General features: G+C 34.5%; 2 protein-coding genes and 1 non-coding gene across 3 annotated transcripts; all 3 read right to left on the reverse strand.

The window, feature by feature from the left end:
- Positions 1–1,029: 1,029 nt before the first annotated feature.
- On the reverse strand, positions 1,030–7,650 carry AGB1 (GTP binding protein beta 1). Its single transcript, XM_086253734.1, has 6 exons — positions 7,285–7,650; positions 7,104–7,198; positions 3,699–4,123; positions 2,654–3,011; positions 1,991–2,104; positions 1,030–1,319 (listed from the first exon to the last, which is right to left on the reverse strand). Exons 1-6 carry the CDS (start codon positions 7,388–7,390, stop codon positions 1,284–1,286), a joined length of 1,134 nt encoding a protein of 377 aa, XP_086109860.1. The 5' UTR covers positions 7,391–7,650; the 3' UTR covers positions 1,030–1,283.
- A 1,667-nt stretch (positions 7,651–9,317) lies between these two features.
- On the reverse strand, positions 9,318–9,389 carry TRNAE-UUC (transfer RNA glutamic acid (anticodon UUC)). The gene has a single exon. It is a non-coding gene; the product is annotated as a tRNA-Glu (tRNA).
- A 5,700-nt stretch (positions 9,390–15,089) lies between these two features.
- LOC147276949 (O-Glycosyl hydrolases family 17 protein) lies at positions 15,090–19,490 on the reverse strand. The gene is made up of 5 exons (XM_086254245.1): positions 19,343–19,490; positions 18,529–19,193; positions 16,816–17,139; positions 15,890–16,175; positions 15,090–15,345 (listed from the first exon to the last, which is right to left on the reverse strand). The coding sequence occupies exons 1-5, from the start codon at positions 19,407–19,409 to the stop codon at positions 15,308–15,310; spliced, it is 1,380 nt and encodes a 459-aa protein (XP_086110371.1). The 5' UTR covers positions 19,410–19,490; the 3' UTR covers positions 15,090–15,307.
- Positions 19,491–21,381: the final 1,891 nt, after the last annotated feature.

A 21,381-nucleotide genomic window follows, 5' to 3' on the forward strand; every position in this document is an offset into this window, starting at 1 on the left:
AAAAAAAAAATACCATTTTTATTTCTTTTTCTTTACTTCAAATTACTCAATGAATCAACCTTGCCAATTTATTCGACCAAAAAAAAAAAACCTTGCCAATTTTCTTTATATTTTTCTTTATTGCTTTTCCGATTTATTTATTTTAAATTTTTAGGAGACCCACACCATTCACTTTTGAAAATGTCTTGCATTAATTGGCAAGTATAGGGACATATTATGCCTAAAAAGTATAGGGATAAAATTGAAAGGTTCTGTCCAAATATTTGGGAGTTGGGTGTCCATTTTAAAACTCTCGACAACAATTTTTATATTTTAAAATGGGTTTTTTTCAAATTTGATTCATAAACTTTAACTCATGTCTCAACTTGATATAAGAATTTTTATTTGACCCAATTAACTATTTAAACTTTTATTTTAGATCTAATAAATACCCAATCAAATTTTTGTCAGTTAACTTAACAGAAGTAAGGGTAATTAAGTCTTTTTTTTTTTTGAGTAATTAGTCTTTTTAACAATACTTTTGAAAAAACAATAAAAATTAAAGAAAAGAAGAAAAAAAGAAGAGAGGGATGAAAACGGAGTGGATGTGGGGAGAAACGCAGTCTTCACCCTGTGGATACATTGATTGATGGGTGTGTCAAGCTCTTTTGCGTTAGGCGTGGGGTTGTAATATTACTTGTAACTATCGGGAGAGAAATTATGTTGTTGATGCCATTGCTAGTTTTGCTCTCTCTTTGAATTTGGGTTTAACCGTTTTGGACAATCCTCGTCGTTTTAGGACCATAGGCTTGGGAGAGAAAAACTAGACCCTTAAAATCTTGACCCAATTTCGTTGATTGTTGTGAATTTGCAGCATGGACTCGTTTAAACAAAAGAACAGCAGCATCCAATCCATGTGTAAAAACCATACGTGTGGTAAGGTTAGAAAAAACGGTCATTTACAACATTCTAATAGAAGCTACATGATGTTTGAGATGGTAGGTACAAAGGAGGCAACATTTTCAAGCAAAGAGTAGATCAGTCGGTCTCTCCAGCCCAAGTTCTCAAGAAATGTATATATATTCTTTTTGCAATACAAAAATCGTCAGTTTTTTTTTTTTCCAATGTGGGGAGTTACAACAAGCAACACATTAGAGGATTCTAGTTTTCTCAAACCCAGCTCTTCACCAACAACACAAAGAAAGCTACAAAGGATTTACTATGAGAAACACTGAGAACCATGGGTCTGAGAAGCGCCGAAATTCACAATACAGAAGAAGATGGGATCGCTGCTCTCTAACGGCTCAAATTATTTTTCTATGCCCTCCAAAAGCCCATATCTGCACATGTAAACATAAAACAAAGCAAAGTCATATTTCATTAAAGCTTCATCTTATTTAAGCACATTAAAATACCATAGGGAAATTACTAGTCAGGCTCATGAATCTCAATGCTATAGCATAACATTGAAAATTATTTTGTTAACTTAGTTATCCGTCATTTGTCACTGTCCAAGTTTCTATCTATGACTTCATTCCATATGCTTATGAGTAAAAAAAATTAAAATTTGAAAACCATCACAAACTGAAGCACTGGACTATTCATCAAAACTTGAATTTTCTCTCACTTCTAGGAATTTAGCTCACAAAAACGCTCTTTTTTTTCTTTTTTCTTTTTCTTTCTTTTTCATTGTTCCCTGCACTTCAAAATTGAAAATGATTTTACAAATATGGCAATTGTGCCAGACCAAAAGCATCAAACTTTATAGATATGTCATACATAGAAAAATAATTTTGCAGGCCAAAGTGCCTTAAAAGGGGCAGACTTGCAAGAGAAACATGAATATTACACTGCCTCATTTTTTTTCACCATTTCTTTTATCTGCATTCATTAATGCAGAAACAAATATATTAAGAAAAAAATTTGACAAATTTGAGTAAAAGTGGTGTGTTCTCCCAAGCACAAAGCACGCCCTGAATGAAATAACAGAGCTAGGCCGAAAGAGTCTAACCTTTAAATTTGTATCCCAACTTCCTGTACACAAGGCGCTTCCATCAGCTGACAAACCCAAGCAGCTAATCTGGGCCTCATGTGAGTTTTGGAGAGATCCCAAGTTCAAAACCACCTGCCACAAAATGACAGAGCAATTAGAGCCAATTCATTCATTAACATGCCCTGCCACAAAATCCACCACGCACAATTCAATGTTGAGAAAAAAAAATGGAAGAAAATCAAAATGCATGTTTAATAGGGTCAACTTATGACTTAGACATTTTAAGGTGTTAATACTTTTATTTATGAAAATTTTGAAGTCTGATATTCATATGATACAGCATGGACAATCATAACTGTCCACGGTGGAAGCCAACAGCTACTCTTTCCACTTTTTCCCCCTCTTAGGTATTCAAGGATGTTTGCTGAACTAACTTTCTTCTTCAAATTGCATGCAAGGCTATGTTAGTTTGACATTATAATATCACAGTATAGGCAGGATTCTGTGGCAACAAACCTAACCCTGAAATCAAACTAGAATCTAACATACAAGACAACATGATCATACAGCATCAGCAGCTATATTTCTTAAAAAGTGAAGTGGGCTCAACTGACGATGCAAAAAAATAATTGTGGAAAGGTAAATATATGGCCAATCAAATTGACTTTAAAATTCAAATACCTTTGCCAATAAAGTATCCCACACATAGCAATCACCATTTGTATATCCAGCGAAGAGAAGCCTTCCTGATATTGAGAATGCAATGGTCTTCACATGTGCGGCATCACTATCACCATGTTGCTGATGGTATACTTGAAGCTGGTGCCCAGTCCTGATGTCAAATAACCTGCAAGTTCCATCATCTGAGCCAGTTCCAAATCTGTTTCCATCTGGAAAGAACTTTACTGCATTAACATCTCCCTCATGACCATGAAACGTCCGCACTGCTCGACTTGCAACACGAGTGTCCCACAATCGAGCGGTTGTATCACATGAACCAGATACAAACATTCTTGAGTTGATTTGACTGATGGAGACACTGGAAAAATGCAAAACAATTTCTTTAAAATTCCATGAGCAGTAACATTCTCGTATAAAAAACAAACTTTTCTGCCACAAACTCTTGTTAATTACTTGCCACAAGTCACCAACACTGAGTTGGGTGTCACATTTAGTGTGGTCATGATGGGAAAACAAAACCCGAAAGGTAAAATGGCAATATTACGGTTTTATGGAAGATTCTTTTTAACTCAAAAAACAAAAACAAAAACAAAAACACCTTCTACCAGGCTTAACTAATGTAGGGGTATAGGATCCAATCATATAATAAGCAACAAGAGCATTCACCAATAAGACATCATGCTTTCCAAGCAAAAGCTATACGTGAAGGGTAAACCACACTAGCCTTTAACAAAGATAGCAAAAGATGTAGTCACAGTTTCTCACCGCACTGAATCAATTAGGGCAAACAGTTCCATTAAATTGTGAGTATCAGTGGACATGAATAAGGACAGATAATCCTACCCATAGAAAACCTAGAAAATGCGAAATCAAAGAATTTCATAGCAAATCGATTAAAGGAAAGATCATTTTAATCACTACTGTGCAGATGCATCAACTTGTAAGGCTGAAAAGTAAAATACACACATTCACTGAGCACAATCACCTACAAGAACCTGATGCAATAAATGTTATCTATACATCCATTTAAAATCACCCGATATACCTCAGTACATCTGCAGTGTGTCCAGACTGAAATTCACCTCCAAAAACTGAAGTCCTGAGTCCGGTAGTAATATCCCATAAAACACATGTTTGATCACCAGATCCAGTAATCAGGTGAGTGTCCTCATCTGGAACATATTGACAGGCAGAAACATAACCCTTATGCCCACTAAGTGTTCTTGCTACAGGTAGATTACCATCCTTGTCCAACTGGGAATTCAGGTTGAAGATAGAGCAAACACTATCAAGACCACCACATGCAACAGATAGACCAGTCGGTGAGAAAGCACAAGTCATGACCCATGCACAAGGCAGCTTTATAGCATGAGTCTTCTGGCTTGTTAGCGCATTCCACACCATCAAACGCCCATCTTGAGATGCACTGACAATTCGATTCCTTTCAGGAGTCCAATCTAATGAATACACCTGCAACAGTCTTAGTGAGTGTAAACCCTATTTAACCTCATCAACTTAGAAGTGTCATCACAAATATGGTAACCTAATGCATGAAAACATGATCCTTAGTTTAATTCCTTTGGAAAGCCACCAAATAAAACAAACCCGAACTTGATTAGCAATAAATATTGTCTGCAGTGGTTAGGGACCAGTAGACAAGCACACCAAAAGACAGTCGTTAACTCATAAACCAAAAGCAAAGAGCACAACAAGTGAATACAAAAGGAAGGAAAAGCCAAAATTATTGAAGATTTTAATACTTCTACTCTGCAATCTCAAAGTTTATTATTATACACCAGAATGTCATATCTTCTTTGCTGATCTGTCAAAAAAAAATAATGATCAGCCTGAATTCAGAAGGGCTTTGTAATTTTGCTGTCTTTCGAAGGGCCTTTTTCAAGTTCTTAATTTTCTTTATATATTCTTCCCTAATGAATTAAACACTTGATGCATAGGGCTTAATATAACAACTTTGTGCATAATTGCAATACAGCAGTCACCCCTGCTCCTTGGAGAAGAAATTGACTATAATACACAGAATTTTCTTAGTGCAGATTGGATGCTTATTGTTCTGATACTTGCTTGTCTATGTTTTGTTTGTATACCTTTACAATTTTTGTTTTGTCTAACATAAGTTGGGAGGTGTATTTCTTGTGGACTGCTGGTCCACTTTTCTTTGTTACTAGACTGCTGGTCCACATTGATTGTACTCTCCACTTCTTTATACAACTATCATGTCTTCCATAAGAAAAATAAAAACAAAAATAAAAGGCTAATTTTACTTTGTATAGGTTGAGCTTTGCACGAATTCATCATGAGTACATGATAAACTTATTACTGCTTTAAATCTAATATGGATTTCTTTTTTATAAACTTTTTTGGCATCCAAACATTTAAAGATTCTGTAGCACCAAAGGAAACTACATGAAATAATGGTGTGACTTGTCCTAGGTCATAAACTAAGTAGCAAAAACATTTCCATGGACCAATTTTGTGTTAGAATTTGACAAAGATAGAACCCCATTACTGGGGTAAAGCTTTATTGAGTACACATGAATACCAGGTACGCATTTCACCATGGAGAAAATTAGTATAACAACTGATGCTAAAAATTATTTCAAGGAAAACCAGAAATTCAATAACGAAGACAGAGAAGGATGAAAATGTAATAAAAGAATAAGCATAAAACTAGTGTGCATGTATATGCCAAAGCACATCTTATCAGAATCTTTAAAATAAGATTAGTGACAATGGAATAGGATAATTTAAGTTGCACCTTTAAGAAATTGCAACCTCTATCAAAGACCTTGTCAGCATCATCATCAGCATTTAAATCAATGTTTATGAGACTATTATAGTTGCTAATTTCTATGGATCTCCAGGGTCATTAGTGATAACAGAAAAGGTGAAGTATCCTACTCCCACTTTGGAAAGGAATGGGTACAAGAATATATTAAAAAAGAAAAAAAAAAAATGACTTGTTGTGAGAATGTGATAACTGTTACTGACACTATCCCTAATTCAAAACTGTTGAAATGGTCGACCCTCGAAGAATTTCAAATGCAATGGAAAATCTTGTCTCTTCGCTCTGAATATGGCTTATATGCTTACAAATTACCAAAAACATGGCAACAAACGTCGCCAAATGGAATGAATTCTATGTAAAACTTCCTATTCTATCATCACTGTTCTTAATTTGGAAGATCACAATGACACATCCTTTCTTTCCATAATCTATCAGATGACATTGTAAAAATTAATGGAATGAATTCTAATGTGTTCCTCCATGTTTCTAGTTTTGCAGTGTCTCTTTAGAATTATCAAAACAACGTGTACCATGTAATGGAATGTCTTCTTGGATATGCTTTGTTATTTGATCGAACACTATTGCGAACTGATAAGGACTTAGTATTGATGCTGGGTGTAGTCCTACTTATCTTGGAAAGTCGTTAGTTTTATTACATGTAGTACAAACTCTAGTTTTTGTGTCATCATACATCTTAAATAATTTCAACACAATTACAGGAGCTCTGTTTCTTTGTAGGACTCACGAAAGTATATTTCTTGGTACTTTATCATAGGTCTTTTTTCAGTTAATAAATACCACAAGTAAGTAAGTCTTTATTTCTACTTCTGCAATCATACATTAATTCTCTTAGTAAGTAGATTACCTCAATAATAAATCCTCTTGGCATGAATCTAAATTGGTTATCTAATCTACCTGACATGAATCCGAAATGGTTGTATGACACTGCTGGTTCTTCCCTTAATCTTTGTTCTATTACTTTTTCCCATATATCTCTTTTTGGTCTGAATTTTCCCATAATTTCAAAGCATGACCTATCAATTTAATTGCTCTAAAATTTCCAAAGTTTAATACATCCCTTTTATTTTCATAAATCTCGGTAGTATGGTGTTTTTCTCCACTCAATTGAAAATCACCTTGAATCAAAACTTTATAAATAACTTTGTTAGCCACTCGACTCCTACAAACTCTATACGTATTTTATCTACCGCTAGCTCTATTTACACCTATCATTTTTTACCATTCTACACCCACAATATAAAATAAAATATTAAAAAATGGAAGAAACCATCACTAGATCCAGAGCCGACTGGCCATGGATTCTTTTACCCCTCATTTGTACCTAACTTGCTACATAAAGCATCTAGCGCTTTTTGTGTGCTTTTCTTGTTAACGTGATTTCACTTTCAAAAACTAGTCACTCACTCTCCAAATTACTCAACCCACAATTTCATTTTCAAACATTCAAACCACAAAAATCTAGCTTAGTAATCTAAATAGCAGTCTTCACACCACCAATGCCCAACAATCCCATCAACCCATATGAATGTGCATTCAAAGAAGCTCATTTACACAATTAAAACACACAAAACACGCAAAGAAATCATAATGTATATGCATCACGTATATGTATGCGTGCAATACCTTTCCTGTATGGCCTTGCAAGGTCCTACAGCACACGAGATCGGTGGGGCCAAAAGTGAGCGGAGTCTTCCCCTGAGACCTTGCATACCCAGCAACTGCAATAATTCACCACCTAAAACCAATTAGATCTGAAACCCCCAAAAACAATTTATATTTACCAATAATTAAAAAAATAACCCACCATCTGTATCGAGCAACGAGGCTCGCTTCTGCTTCAAGCGCTCCCTGAGTGAGTTGACAGTCTCGCTTGCCGCCACATGGCGCTCTTTGAGCTCCGCGACTGACATTGGTCGGAATTGGAGCTCAGAATTCGGTCATGGAGTGTAAGTGATCCGATTCAAAGTGAAATTAGGGTTTCCATTTCTTCTTCTTCTTCTTCTTCGATTGCAATTATAGCTTCTGAGGAAGTACAGGTAACTGTGTATGTATGCGTGCGTGTACGTGCGTGGAAGGTGAAAAGGAGAAGGTGGAGTGTGTTTATGTGGTGTCGTCTCTGAACGAGTCTCTGAGAGATGGGCAGAGAGAGAGCTGTGACGAGCTTGTGGACCTGTGGTGACTTTACTGACTTGTGAGTCCCGCGTGTCGTGAGGGTATAAGTGTAATTTCGACTGACGGCTGCGGGGGGCCCCACCTCGCTCCACCTGTCGTGTGCTTGGTGGAAGTGCTGAATGCAAGACACCATGTCATGCCAAGAAAGGCTTGGTTGGTTATGAATTTATGATCATGCAACCTTATCACGCTAGTGTGTTACATAATTTACATTTCACTAATTTAAAATGCAACCACTCTAAAATATACAAATATTATGTCAACATTAAATGTTGACAATGTCACTTTTTGGTTATTTTGATATAGAATATTTACCCTTAAATATATTTTTATGTCATACAAACATTATATTAAACAGACTCGGCAAGTTAAAAATATTGTTAATTACTTAATTGTGTATTATGATATATGAAAGTTGAAAGTTTAAAATCATTCATAATATTAAATTTTTTATTTTATTACAAATATCAACGTCATACCACGATAGCATAGTGACATAATATCATCATCTCACCTAAATATCTATCTGCCACATAAGTCTTTTATTAGTACGTATTAGTTGGTGTGTCACAACGAACATGTGAATACTACTACACTAGATACGGATTTTTCTTTTTCTTTACTTTTTTTCACATATTTTTAAGCTACCAATTTGGTCAATGAAATGCTAAACCCATTTTTTAATATTAATCTATGATTCTATGGTGTTTAATTTATCAAGAGGAAGGGACCAGCTTGTTTAATTAACTCTTTCCGTTAGCTCAAGTGTGTATGCAAATGGGTTGACAAAGACAAAAATGACAATGACAGAGAGACGAAAGGGATATCAAAACTAGGCAAATGGAATGAGAATTGATTAGTTTAGCTGCTATCCCAAGACCAGGTTTAGAGGTCAGCCTCTTAAGAAAAGGAGGGCCATAACCCAAATAAACCAATTTAAGGAATTGAAATTCTTTGAAATTGGATGGGCGAGTTAAGTGCTAAACAATTTCAAAATTATGGAATTTTTAAAGATGAAATCTAAGTTATATGGAATTTGTATTTTTTTTTTTTTTTGCTAACTTATCAGGCATAATAAAATTTAAAAGCGATGTAGATAGTGTTGATAAATGGTGGTGGTAATGATAGCATTTATAGAAGCGGGTATGGTGATGATGGTATGATGGTGGTGTCTGTAGTGACTATAGCGGCAATAGTGATAGTGATTGTAGTGGCGATAGTGGTGGAGGAAGGGTGTGGTGGAGGAAGGGTGCGGTGGTGGCGGCAGTGGCAGTGAGAGTGGTGTTGGTGGCAACGAGGGTGGGTTGGAGCTGTATGTGGTGGCAATGAGAGTGGGGCGGCTGTGTTTGGGGTATAGATGTACTAATAGTGGTGTTCACAATAAAATTAGTAGTGATAAAGGTACTGATAATTATGTTTTATCTTAGAATTTGAAAATAGCATATATATTTAGTTGGAATTTGGGGCTTCCAAATTTCACATTTTTTACCAAAAAATTATAGATTTTCCTGTGAGTTATTAGGACTTATTAGTGTAAGATTTGAGTATATTTTAGGGGATTTAAGGCTTAAAATTTAGATTTGATTACCTGACTGCAAAGGGACAAACAGACTCCAGAGAAATGAAGAAACAGCTTTCAAGAAAAAAGAAAGTAGTAGCAAAAAGTTCCGTTGCCGGGAATCGAACCCGGGTCTCCTGGGTGAAAGCCAGATATCCTAACCGCTGGACGACAACGGATTCATGTCATTTCATGTAAAATTAATTTATATAAACTAAATTGTATTCGTCCTTTTCCTTTTGACAAAAATATCAAATGGCTTCTGCGCACATAATTGCTATCTTTTTTTCTTTGGGTCTCGAAAATACTTCTTTTCTTCTCAATTTTGTTCCGCCAATACTGCGTGGTTGGTTCATTTGTTTATCAGTACTAATTCCTTTTTCATATCTGCGTAAGTAGAAATCAAATTTGGGACATCTTTAACATTATGAAAAAAAAAAATACTATTAAATAAATAGATAGTTAATTTTTTCAACAACTAAATTAATTATGTATCTTAAGGTCATAAGAAATTCATCCAATTAACTCTTTTTCTTTTTTTTTTTCCTCAAAGACTTATTTTAAACCTTTGAATAGGAATGACTCATCCTTTTGATGCATTTTATTTAACGAAGGTGATACATGAGTTAAGTTTAACATTTTCAAATATCACAAAATATTTCTTCATTCTTCTAATTTTTAAGTGTCACAAACAATCTATAACCATTCTAAGTGTCACACTTTTTAATCATTCTGATTTAAAAGCCAAGATTGTAACCATTGTGTATTTGTGTTGTAACTTGTAAGGTAGAACAATTAATCACAACGTACGAGAGGTTTGAACCATGGTTGGAAAACCTTTTTCTCGATTTGCGTTAATGACCAACAACTGTAAATCAATGTGAATTTCACAATGGATTTCATAACCGTCAAATTGTGGAGATTTTCCCTGGCCAAAAAAAAATTGTGGAGATTTTCACCGTTGACACCAACAAAATTCTAAATGCATCATTCTAATTAATAAAATTCATTTCAAATAAAGTATGAGAGGAAGAAAACGATAGCCAAACTGATCCAACTCTAAATATAGGGGTAGATATTTTATCATTAGAACAATTTGTCGCCCATTTTAACATTTTTCCCACCAAATATATTTTCATGAGGCTAAATTTCACTTTTGGTACTTGTAATTTGTTTAAAGTTTCACTTTAGTATTTATAGTCACAATTTAAGAAATTGGTATACAAAAATACCAACTAAGAAATTGACAAAATTCTAAATTTGAATTTAGATGCAACAAAGTCACCTACAAGAATATGATTGAAAAATTGTAACTACATTAACTCAATTGAAACTAAGGTTAAAACAAAATCAAAATCATCGATCATTTTCCATTTTTTTTTTAACAAGAGTTCAAATCAAACTGTACTTTATTCCTTCATCCAAAAACATTTTGTTAAGATGAACACTGAATGCACGAAAAGGAGGTTGAATGTTTTATTAGCATTGTGATTGGGAGGGTGTTCTTGGGCATGTTTATATGGAACAAAATATTTTAGTTGACTCCTTGTTCAGTTTCTTTGGATTTGGGTCTGCTAAAATATTTTTGGTCTACACAAGTGTTTAACACGACACACATCATCCCCAAATTAATATGTCATGAGGTTGATGAATGAGGATGATGTGTGTCGTGTTACTCGTGTAAGGCCCAGGTCTATCATGCTGTAATCTTTGTTTGTTTGTTTGTTTTATTTTTTTCCTTTGGGTCTGCACAATACAATATGGGCATTTTGGTACACCGTATTAGACTCTGGATATGAGTAAATAGTCTATATCAGTTGTTTGTTGTCAACTTGTATTAATTAATTACCTGACTATGTAAACCAGACTGGGCTTTTAATCCTCTTCTTACCTGACTAACTAATACAACACACACACTTAGGATTAAATAATACACGCTTAATTATAAAGATTTGAGAAAATAAAAACACGTTTCTACGTGAAAACTCATCTAATTCAGATTTTATTACATTTTTATGAGAATTAGGTTATGATTTTTTCTTCAAAGTTTTGCTTCAACAATGTTTTTCTTCAAATAGGGTTTTGTTTATCTTTTTTAGAGTTTTTCTTCAAAGTTGCAAACAATTATGAGAAAACTCTGGTGGGTATTGTTGATGTTAGGATTTTTTGAAGTTCTCAATGCTGGTCGATGACAATCATTGATTTTCTTCGATAAAATCCTTGGTGGGCTGTTTAGATTGTGTTAAATTTGTAAACTTTGGAGGTGGGTTTGTGGTAGTTTGGGGTTTTATCGAGGCTTAAGATATAAAAATTTGGAATTTTCTAGTTGGGTGCAGGGGTTATTTTGGAAAAGGGGCTGAATTCATTTGTTTTGTGGTGTTCATGTAAACATTTGGGTTTAGAAATCATTGTGTATGAATAAGGTGGTACTACGCTGTTTGATTGTGTTCCTTGGGACTTTGTAGTGCAGAATCATTATTTTTGGGATAAGATGAGTTCTAGCATCATTGAAGATATGGTTCATCAGAGTAGGCTCTTGGTTCATATTGCTAAGAATAGGCACTTTTTTGAGCTCTTAAACTTCACTGAAACATATGATTGTATATAAAACATATGATCCTAAGTCCTACAATTATGAGAATAGGTTAATTCATGTCTTCTTGTCCTATAGATCTTGGCAAAAACAAAAGAAATTTTTTTTTTCTTGTCATATGAATCTTGCCAAAAATAATTTGTATCATATGAATTTCAATTTTCACTAAGTTATTAAAGAATTAAAAATATATATATATAGTCTGATACGCTGCTATTTGATGGAGCATCAAACACAGTATAACTTAGTCAAACTGTTTATCCGGAACAGTACCAAACGTCTGATAATATTCTGGATAAACAATCAAAACTATCCAGAATAGATTAATACTATCCGGAATATATTAATACTATCCGACATAAATTAATCAGTACAGTCCGACGTACCAAACGAGCCCACATGTATATGTATATGTATATATATATATATAATATTTTATTTCGAAAAAGTAATACATGAGGTAAGTTTGATATCTCAAAATGTCACAAAATAATTATTCATTCTTCTAAGTGTCACAAAAAACCTGTTTTTTTATATGGACGATCACCAAAGATCTGTTATTTTGTAGCATGATCATATAATGAATGATTCATTAAAGGTACATTTTCTTAGCAGCATAAATTTTTAACAAGACGAACAATAAACTCATGAATAGCAAATAAAATGGACACTTATTTAAAACGAAGTTAGTTATGCTTTCTATAATTAATTTTTAAGTATGCAATCAAAAGGAAAAAAAATGATTTCAAGTATTTTTCTCTATTAGTTCTAATTTGTTTATTTCTTCATTATATTATTGAGTCAAAATATAATAGGATATTGGAGAAAACTAAATTTCTCTTTTATATTTTTAATGCATAACTTTATTTGTATTTTTAAACTTAACAAAAGTTATGCTTTAAATTTCAATATTTTACATTTGTTTTACATTAGGGCAAACTTTTGGACTAAGCGAGTCAAAGTGAAAATGAAAAGAAAATGCACTGCATTTTTTATATGAATACGCTGCCAATATAGACTCTTAGAAGGAAGCGCTCTCATATGTGCTATTATAGATCCGGCTAGAATTTAGAACACAATCAATCCAAAAACTTATGAAATGAAGCTGAAAATCTATATGGATCTCAACCAGACAACCCAGCTCAAGCCAATGACGACCCTCCCACAATCCAAGCCTAGTTAATGAATCCACCTACAATCTTTTTTAATGCAAGTTACAGACACATTTTTTTCTTTTTTTAATTGCTTCTTATTTCTTTTGAATGTATAATTGTCTAGTGTAATGAAAGAATCGTGTGTTGTTTGGTTGGCTCCCTCTTAGCTAATTTAACTTTGTTTGTTCCATTATCCCACAATTTTCCTCATTGGTTCATCGAGTTTCTTTTAATTTCCTCCTTGTTTTTCTTAGTTGTAATGTGTGTTGTCCTTTTTTTTCTTTCTTATAGTTTGCTTTAATTTATTATTTTTCTTTGACAGTCTGCATTTCATTTTCTTTATGGTACCCCCTTTATGTAAGAAAAAAAACCAGACACCCCCTCTGTTTTTTTCTTTTTTGTGCTAGCCAGCTGGAACATCGCATATTATTTTTGTCATATTCTTTAAAACATGTATGTGAGATGAATGCTCTTATTTATTTTTCCCGTTGAGTTATCATGAGACACATAATTAAGAGGATTATTGGCCAAAAAAAAGAGAGGGTTAAGATTCTAATTGGGATAATAAGAGGAATTTTTTTACACGACTAAAAAGCCACCACAACCTACACACATAAAAACTATAAAGTGTAACAAATCGACCCTATTAAACATTTTTCTATCATTCTGACTAAAAAGACACCTTTGTAACCATACAGACATACAGTGTACAGTGTTGTAAGGTAGAACAATCACAACTAGTGGTCTGAAACATGGTTGGAAACTTTTTTTTCTTACAAACAAACGTGAATGACAGACAAAGTACTGCCGATCAACGTAAATTTTAGGGATAAGTTTCTAAATAGGACAAATATTTAGAAGTCAATTTTATTTCAAGACACATATTTGTAGTTGTGTTGATGAAGAACATTAATTTATGTTTTGTATCAAAGAAGGACAATTTTTCACTTATGTTACTAAACTTGTTAAAATTAAGGGTAAAATTGTCATTTCATATTAAAAATAATTAAATTTAAAACTAAAAACTAAAATTTAAAAAAATTGAAAATTGAAAAAAGAAGAAGAGGAGGTGTAGATCGCACCCCCTCCCACCCACCCTCTCCCCAACGACAGCCCTACCCGCCCGCACTGGCGCTGCCCACCCTCCCCCTTATCTCTCTTTCTCTCTCTTCTGCTCTGCTTTCTACCCACCCCCTCCCTGCCCTGATGTTGCACCTCCCCTCCCTACCCCACCTTGCCCAACCCACTAGCTGGTAACATTTCGGCGAGACAAAGATGAAGATAGAGAAAGAAAAATAAAGAGAGAAAGAGAAATAGATAGAGACTTTAGAGAGAAAGATAAAGAGAGGAATGGAGGGAGAGATGAAGAAAAAGAATGGGAAGGTTGGGCACTGGGCATGGCCGGCGAGTAGGGCTGCCGTCGAGGAGGGGGTGGGAGAAGAGGGCCGGTGTCGGGCTAGGTGGAGTAGGGGTGCGATCTGCACCTCCTCTTCTTCTTTTTTTATTTTGTTTTTGGTTTTAATATTTTTTCATTTTATTATTTTTCAATTTATTTTTAGTTTTAATTTTTTCTAATTTTAATCTTTTTTAGTTTTAATTTTTTTTAATTTAAATATTTTTTTGTTTTACTGTTTTTTAATTAAAAAATTGAATGAAAATTGTTTTTAATACGAAATTACAATTTACCCTCAATTTTAACGGAGTTAGTAACATAAGTACACGTGAGGGATAGTCCTTCTTTGATAAAAAAGATAAATTAATGTCTTTCATTAACACAAACCTAAATACATTTCCTGAAATAAAATTGACCCCCAAGTATGTATCATATTTAGAAAAATTTCCCTAAATTTTATAACCATCAAATTGAGGGTTAATTTCATTGGGATGGTTGATGCTAACAAAATTCTAAATGAATCATTTCAAATTAACAAACGAAGTTTAAGATATGGAAAGGAAGAAAACGATCAAAAAACTGTGAGAGCTAAACTCTGAATCTCTGATCCGAGATATAGAAGTAAATACTCCATCATTAGAACAATTCCTCCACTAAATATATTTTCATAAAAATATATATAGAACCTTTTGCTAGGATTAAGAAACAATATTTTACTTGGAGAAAAGGGGGAGAGGGAGATAACCAATACATACACATTTCCAATTGCAGTAATGTTCTTATAATGAATAGATATCCCAATTAAAACTAGGAATCTTTACAATTAAAGACCTATATATAAATTAAAAACAAAAAAAGGTACACCAACACCTTATTTCTAATATTTAATTGATTTCCAACCTTCAAAAACCCATTATTTGATATCATATTGATTTTGCCTGCCTGATCCAAAGGTAGTCATGTACTTCCACCAGGGTAAACGCAACCATTATAACCTACAATCATCAAATTAATTGAACAAATCAATTAAAAAGAGTTCACACTTTACAATCAAATAAAGCAAACATGAATGCTGGTCTTTAGAGAGACTAGCTAATAGAACTATTACGGAACACACTGCTGATCACGTCTCTCACAGATTGGATACTTGTGGTATCGTTCTTTTGTCATACTCTCTTAAGTTTCCAATCACTCACAAAAGGTGTGGATTCCAAAGAGAATACACCACTAAAATCAAAAGCTCATAATCTTTTAGATTTCTAATCACTCACTTTATAAATTATTAATCCCCGACAATAAAATGTACCCTTTTGTAAAGTGTGTTCCCATCATGCAAAATGGGCCATTTAGATATATAACCTCATGCAGATCGACACAGAGAATTTTACAGTACAACCTTTCATGTCATACAACCACTCTTTTAACCTTTGGATTCGATCACCTTTGTCGCTCAATGTGGTTGCATAGGATACAAGGTTGTATTTTAAAAGGACTCTGTCTACAGACACATAAAATTCCATGTGTTGAAAGAGAACTTACTGGGATTTGAGGAAGTGACTGTTGCTGTTTGTGAGAAATCGCAACTCTTTGGATCTTTGGAGAAAGTATGATAATAGAGATTCATGGCATAGGCAGCATGGGATGCCACAGTGTTTGGCTCAAAACAGGCGCCTCCCGGTTGGATTGCGCTGCAGTCAATGCCATGGCCACAAGCATAGTCAAGATTTGCCTGCAATTGAGCATCAGAAATGCCATCTGCTTTGGGCAGACACCACTGTGCTGTTGTAGGCTTTGGTGAAGGAGTCACTGTTGGTGTTGATGGAGTCTGAGGATTGAGATTGAGGGTTACAATTGACCATGCAGGTGATAAAGAAGAATAAAGGTGTTTTTCAAAAAGTCGAATTACATTTTTTTCTTTGTAGTTTGGTTAGATTCTACAAAAGCTTTTCTAGCTAGTTTCAGTTGTGCCAATTTTGCATCTATAGTTTATTAATAATTACAAAATTTGTTACTTTCAATTGTGTGCATTATGTGTTATTTCCATCAAACAAATTGTCAGAATTAAAAACATGTTCTCAAATTGCAAATAATAAGAAATTATAGGGGGGTAAAATCAGCACCAAAACTCCAAGAACCTTAAAGGAACTTATCCCGAATTAGGGAGACCAAAAACATATTTTGGTCCTTTTTAGAAATAACCCGTTTAAATTTTTTAAAATTAGCATATTTCGTATTACATCAAGACCGTGTCATAGTCAAGATCAAGTTGTAATAAGAGATACGAGATCTCAACTTGGTTCTTCAAGTTCAAAACAAGTTCATTTCAAAAACTTGACATAAGGGCATTTTTCTAACATATATATATGATTATGTAAACGGGTTATTTCATAAAGAAATTAACTAAGAATCAAATGCCTAGCTATGTTATAAGGGTTATAAATTATAAGGTTAATTGTATGTGTCACCTGGCTAGTCTTTGATAGACCAACATCATACGTGGCAGAAAGATCAGGCTTGAAGAGCCCAAATGAGCGCTCAGAGGTTGGACCAGGTTTCAAGTTCTCATCATAGAGTGCAAAGATATAGGTCTCCACAGATTTTCCAGGCATCAATGGGGTCCCAACCATGGACCTAAGATGTGCAATCAAATTTCCATTGTATGCCTTTGCATTCTCAACACTTGGGCCTGCTTCATTTGGGTCCCCTCGGTATGGCCACCCTGTCTCAGCAATCAAAATATCAATGTCATTGAACCCAATTGCATTCAAGGCAGACCTCACTGCATCAACCTGCAAATCCAAAATTGTCATGCATTTGTAATATGTATCCAACAATTAATGACACCATAAAAGAATATTCACGAGAAAAACTAACGTCGGTCGTCCACACTACTATTGTTAGTGGTCGACCGTCATTAAAGATTGGGGTCCTTTTAATGGGTCCATATACCCTCAACGATTGAGAATCGATTGACACTGCATTTCTCAAAGATTCAACCTTTATCGATCTCAACGACTTGCAATAATGACCAAAACAATCCTACAACTATAGTTTTGCACGTTTAATCTAATAAGTCCAAATGACAAGAGAAATATCGTAATGCATGGACTCATGACTCATCTAAAATTATTGTAATGGCCAGCCTGTCAACATGCATATAGTCACATCAGTTATGTTTCAATGCTTCATCATTTCACTAAAACAGAAAAGGACAATAATACAAGAATCAAGTGAATGATACTATTGTATTTACCCTTGAAATACTGTATTTCCACTTCTACCCCAATTCCATTTTCCACTAGAAATAATAATTTATAAGAAAAAAAAAAAAAAAAACTCAACAAAACCCTCATCCTAGAAAGAACTTAAACCTATTATAACTTTATTTTTTTGACCAATTGAACCTATTATAATTTATAACCACTACAACAAAGAGATAGAGAATGTAAATTATTTAATTGAAAACAAAAACTAAATAAAGATTAGGTAGATTAGGCCTTAGGGAGTGGGATGGTTGCAAGGAATAAAATCATAACGACCGCAGAGGAGCTGTCCCCCTGAACAGTCCTACGTCAATGTTGTGGACTCGTGGCTACGATTAATGTATGACGCAAAGACCAACCGTATACAAGCGTCCGTTGACGTAGACTTACCGGTCAAATTTTCAACTGGGCCATGGCCCGCATAATCTTGAATTAAAAAAAAGATTATATGTAGTAATATTCAACAAATGTTTACATGACTTTTTCATTGTGTCTCGGTTTAGTCTCAGGCTCTCAGCAAACAAAATTTATAAATTAAAGAAAAAATAGGAGTAGTCCTACTCCTTTTAACATTTTTTATTTAAAAATAATTTTATTTTTAACTAAAATTATTTGATCATTCCTTTATCAAAAAAATATATTATTATTTTTATGTTTTTAAAAAATATGAAATATGAGTTCACCTCTTACATTATTAGAGAATAAAATAAAATTTTTGAATACTACACGGTTAAGTTTCAACTATGAAATGTTAATATATCCCATTTTTGTTTAAACTGTCAATTTTGTATGGCTTTTTATTAGATTAAAATGGGACACAACTTGCATTTGGTAGACAATTTTTGTTGAACACTCACTCTAAAAAAAAAAAAAAAAAAAGCAAACACCGCCATGAAAATTTGAACACTCACTCACCTGAGCATCGAACATGTTCATGTACTTGATCCCAGTCCCCGAGTCGACTCGTCCCGCATTAGGCTGAAACAAACAAAACGCCAGCGTTTCAGGTCTCGGGTCGCTCTGGTACGCAAAAAACGGGTACGGGTTGATCGCCAAGGGCGATTTGTTGTCCCGCTGAAACGCGAGCAGTCCCTTGACGACGTCCTGGAATCCCGGGTTGAACCGACCCGAGGACGACGGGTCGGACTGGGACAGAACCGCCATGGAGTGCACCGACGAGACCCGAACCTTGCCGCCAAGCGAAGCGGCAGTAAGGGCAGTTTGGACATTTCGCATGGCGGGGAGGAGCTGCGAGATGAGGCCCTGGTCATTGGAGAGGAGGACCTCGTTGCCGACGGTGATGAGCGTGATGTTGCTGGCCGGGTAGAAGGGGAGGACGTTCGAGTTGACCCACTGAGTCGCAGCGTTGGGATCGGCGGCGAGGGCGGGGATGTCGCCGTTGGCGGCGCCGATTACGATTCCGATGCCGGTGCCGGCGAGGGATTTGATGATGGCCGGGTCGGCGCCGTAGAGGCGGACCTGCTTGATGGCGGTGGACTTGAGGAGGTTCGCGGTGGTGGATGGCGGCGGGAGGTTGTCGGCGACTTGGCCGTAGTTGACGCCGATGAATGACTGCGAGTCTGCGAATAGAAAGAGCAAAGAGCAAAAAGTAAATGTCAAAACGGTGCGTTTTGGTTTATTGCAGAGTAACTGAAGTGTGATGAAATGAAAGTGAACAGTCGAATTAATTCAATTAACGAAAAAAAAAAAGAGTTTTGGAGTGACGGACCTGCGGAAATGAAAGCGGTGATTAAGAGGGAGAGGATGATGATGGGGAGGTGTGAAAGCGAGGCCATGATGTTAAGAGGTTTCAGCAGTGTGTGCTCTGCAGATTGTGGAAGACGATGCAAGAATAGGAATATTTAAGGAGACAGAAAGAGCAGTAAAAGTCGTAAACAAACAAACGATAACGGTAAGAAACTTCTGAGCCCGATCATCGATCTTATTTACTTAGCTGGACTGGACTCTGGGCCTCGTGGACTGGGACCCACGTCTGTCTCTCACGTTTTCTTCTGCTCGTTCACACTTCTTCATTCATTTTCTCTTTTATTATTTTTATTTTATAGTATAAATTCATGATCATAATAGTTCTAACTAAGAATATCAACTCTGCAAAAAAAGTAATTAAATCAAAAATTATTTAGTTATGTATTGTGATTAAATAAACAAACAGTTTTCATAATAATTTGATTTACCGTAAGTTTATTTGATAATAATTACATGATTAAATAATTTTTAATTTATTTAATTTTTTACATAAATAATCTTAAAACAATTATCTAAAAAATGAATAATTCTGATCATAAAAGTATATTGTGAAATGAGAATAATAATAAAAATGTCGATAGAAAAGGTGGATTGGAGAATGTGATCAATAGTAAGTCTGTCTATACAAAGTTAATTATCATTTTGAACCTACTATATGTGATCTTATAATTCAAACCATTCATTTTTTAGCTTCACTTCAAATATCATATTTGTAAAAAAATTTCAAAATCGAAAGTTATTTAACCATTTGATTCTAATAAAAACTATTCATATACTTTTATCGAACATAATGTTCCTCTATTCATTTGACTAAGTAATTCTTTATTTGATTGATTTTTTTACAATGATAATATTTGAAGTGAGACAAAAAAATAAATTGTTCAAATTATGAATATAGTCGTTTGGTAGACCCAAAAAAGATGAATAATTTCATATTAACTACTGATTAGCTTTAGAGCAAATCCATTAAGCTATATACTATGAGTAACGAATAATGTTAGTTATTCTATTGATAGTCAAGTTATGATATTTACAATTTTACATGACGAAATTATGTTACAATTTTTTCTATAATAAAGTTGGGAGGGTGGTCCCACGTGGTTGCGTATAGAAAGGGTTCGCCATTGGTTTTTTTTTTATTTTCTTTTGCGAATCTGAGCAACCAAAAGCAACCACCAACTGCGTGTGGAAACTGGGATTCAAAAGGTTAAGGGCTGTTTGGTTGCTGAAAAGTATTATTCCTTTATTACACTTTCAGGGAAAACGCAATGTGAAAAGCTGAAGAAAAACTCGTCTGATGTGGAAAGTATGAGTAACACTCCCGGGAAGTTCTTGGGTAATTACACTCTTTTATCTTTTGACTCAGAAGAAAATAAAAATAAATATAGAAATTCTGAGAGAATGAGTAAAATAATACACAAAAAAAAAAGTGTAAAATTATACTTGATGGACTGGAAGGACGATGGAAATGAGTGGGTTTGACTGGGGAGGACTTGGTGAGTGAGTGGTGGGAAAAGAGAGTTGGGGGTTTCAGAAAGATAGTGTACTACTGTACAGCTGTACTGTGCTTGGTCAAGTGGATGGTTATGGAATAGGCCACTTGGAAACCTGAGGGAGAGTGTTGATCTTGATTTGATTAAGGAGTTTTAGGAGACCCCTCAGAAAAAGTACTAGTATACAACGGGACCATGGGTGTGTAAAATGCTCCTCTTATCATGGAGTTATTGTGAGAAAAAAGGAGTTTTAAAGGAGTTTTAAATGAGGATGGATGGAGCAAGAAAAATGCTAGCTATATTTTCCTATTTATCATCTCCTTTTAATTTACTCTCTTATTATTTTCATTCCGAAGTATAGTCTCTTGATCGACACTCTTCATTTTATAGATTACAATTTTATGATCATCTTTGCTAAAAAACATCCAATTCAAAAAATCGTTGAGTTAATAACTGTGATCAAATAAACATACAGTTTTAGTAACACTTAAACTTATTATTGTCTATT

This window comes from Dryas octopetala, chromosome 8, assembly GCF_963921425.1.
Source record: "Dryas octopetala chromosome 8, drDryOcto1.1, whole genome shotgun sequence".
NCBI classification, from domain to species: Eukaryota; Viridiplantae; Streptophyta; class Magnoliopsida; order Rosales; family Rosaceae; genus Dryas; species Dryas octopetala.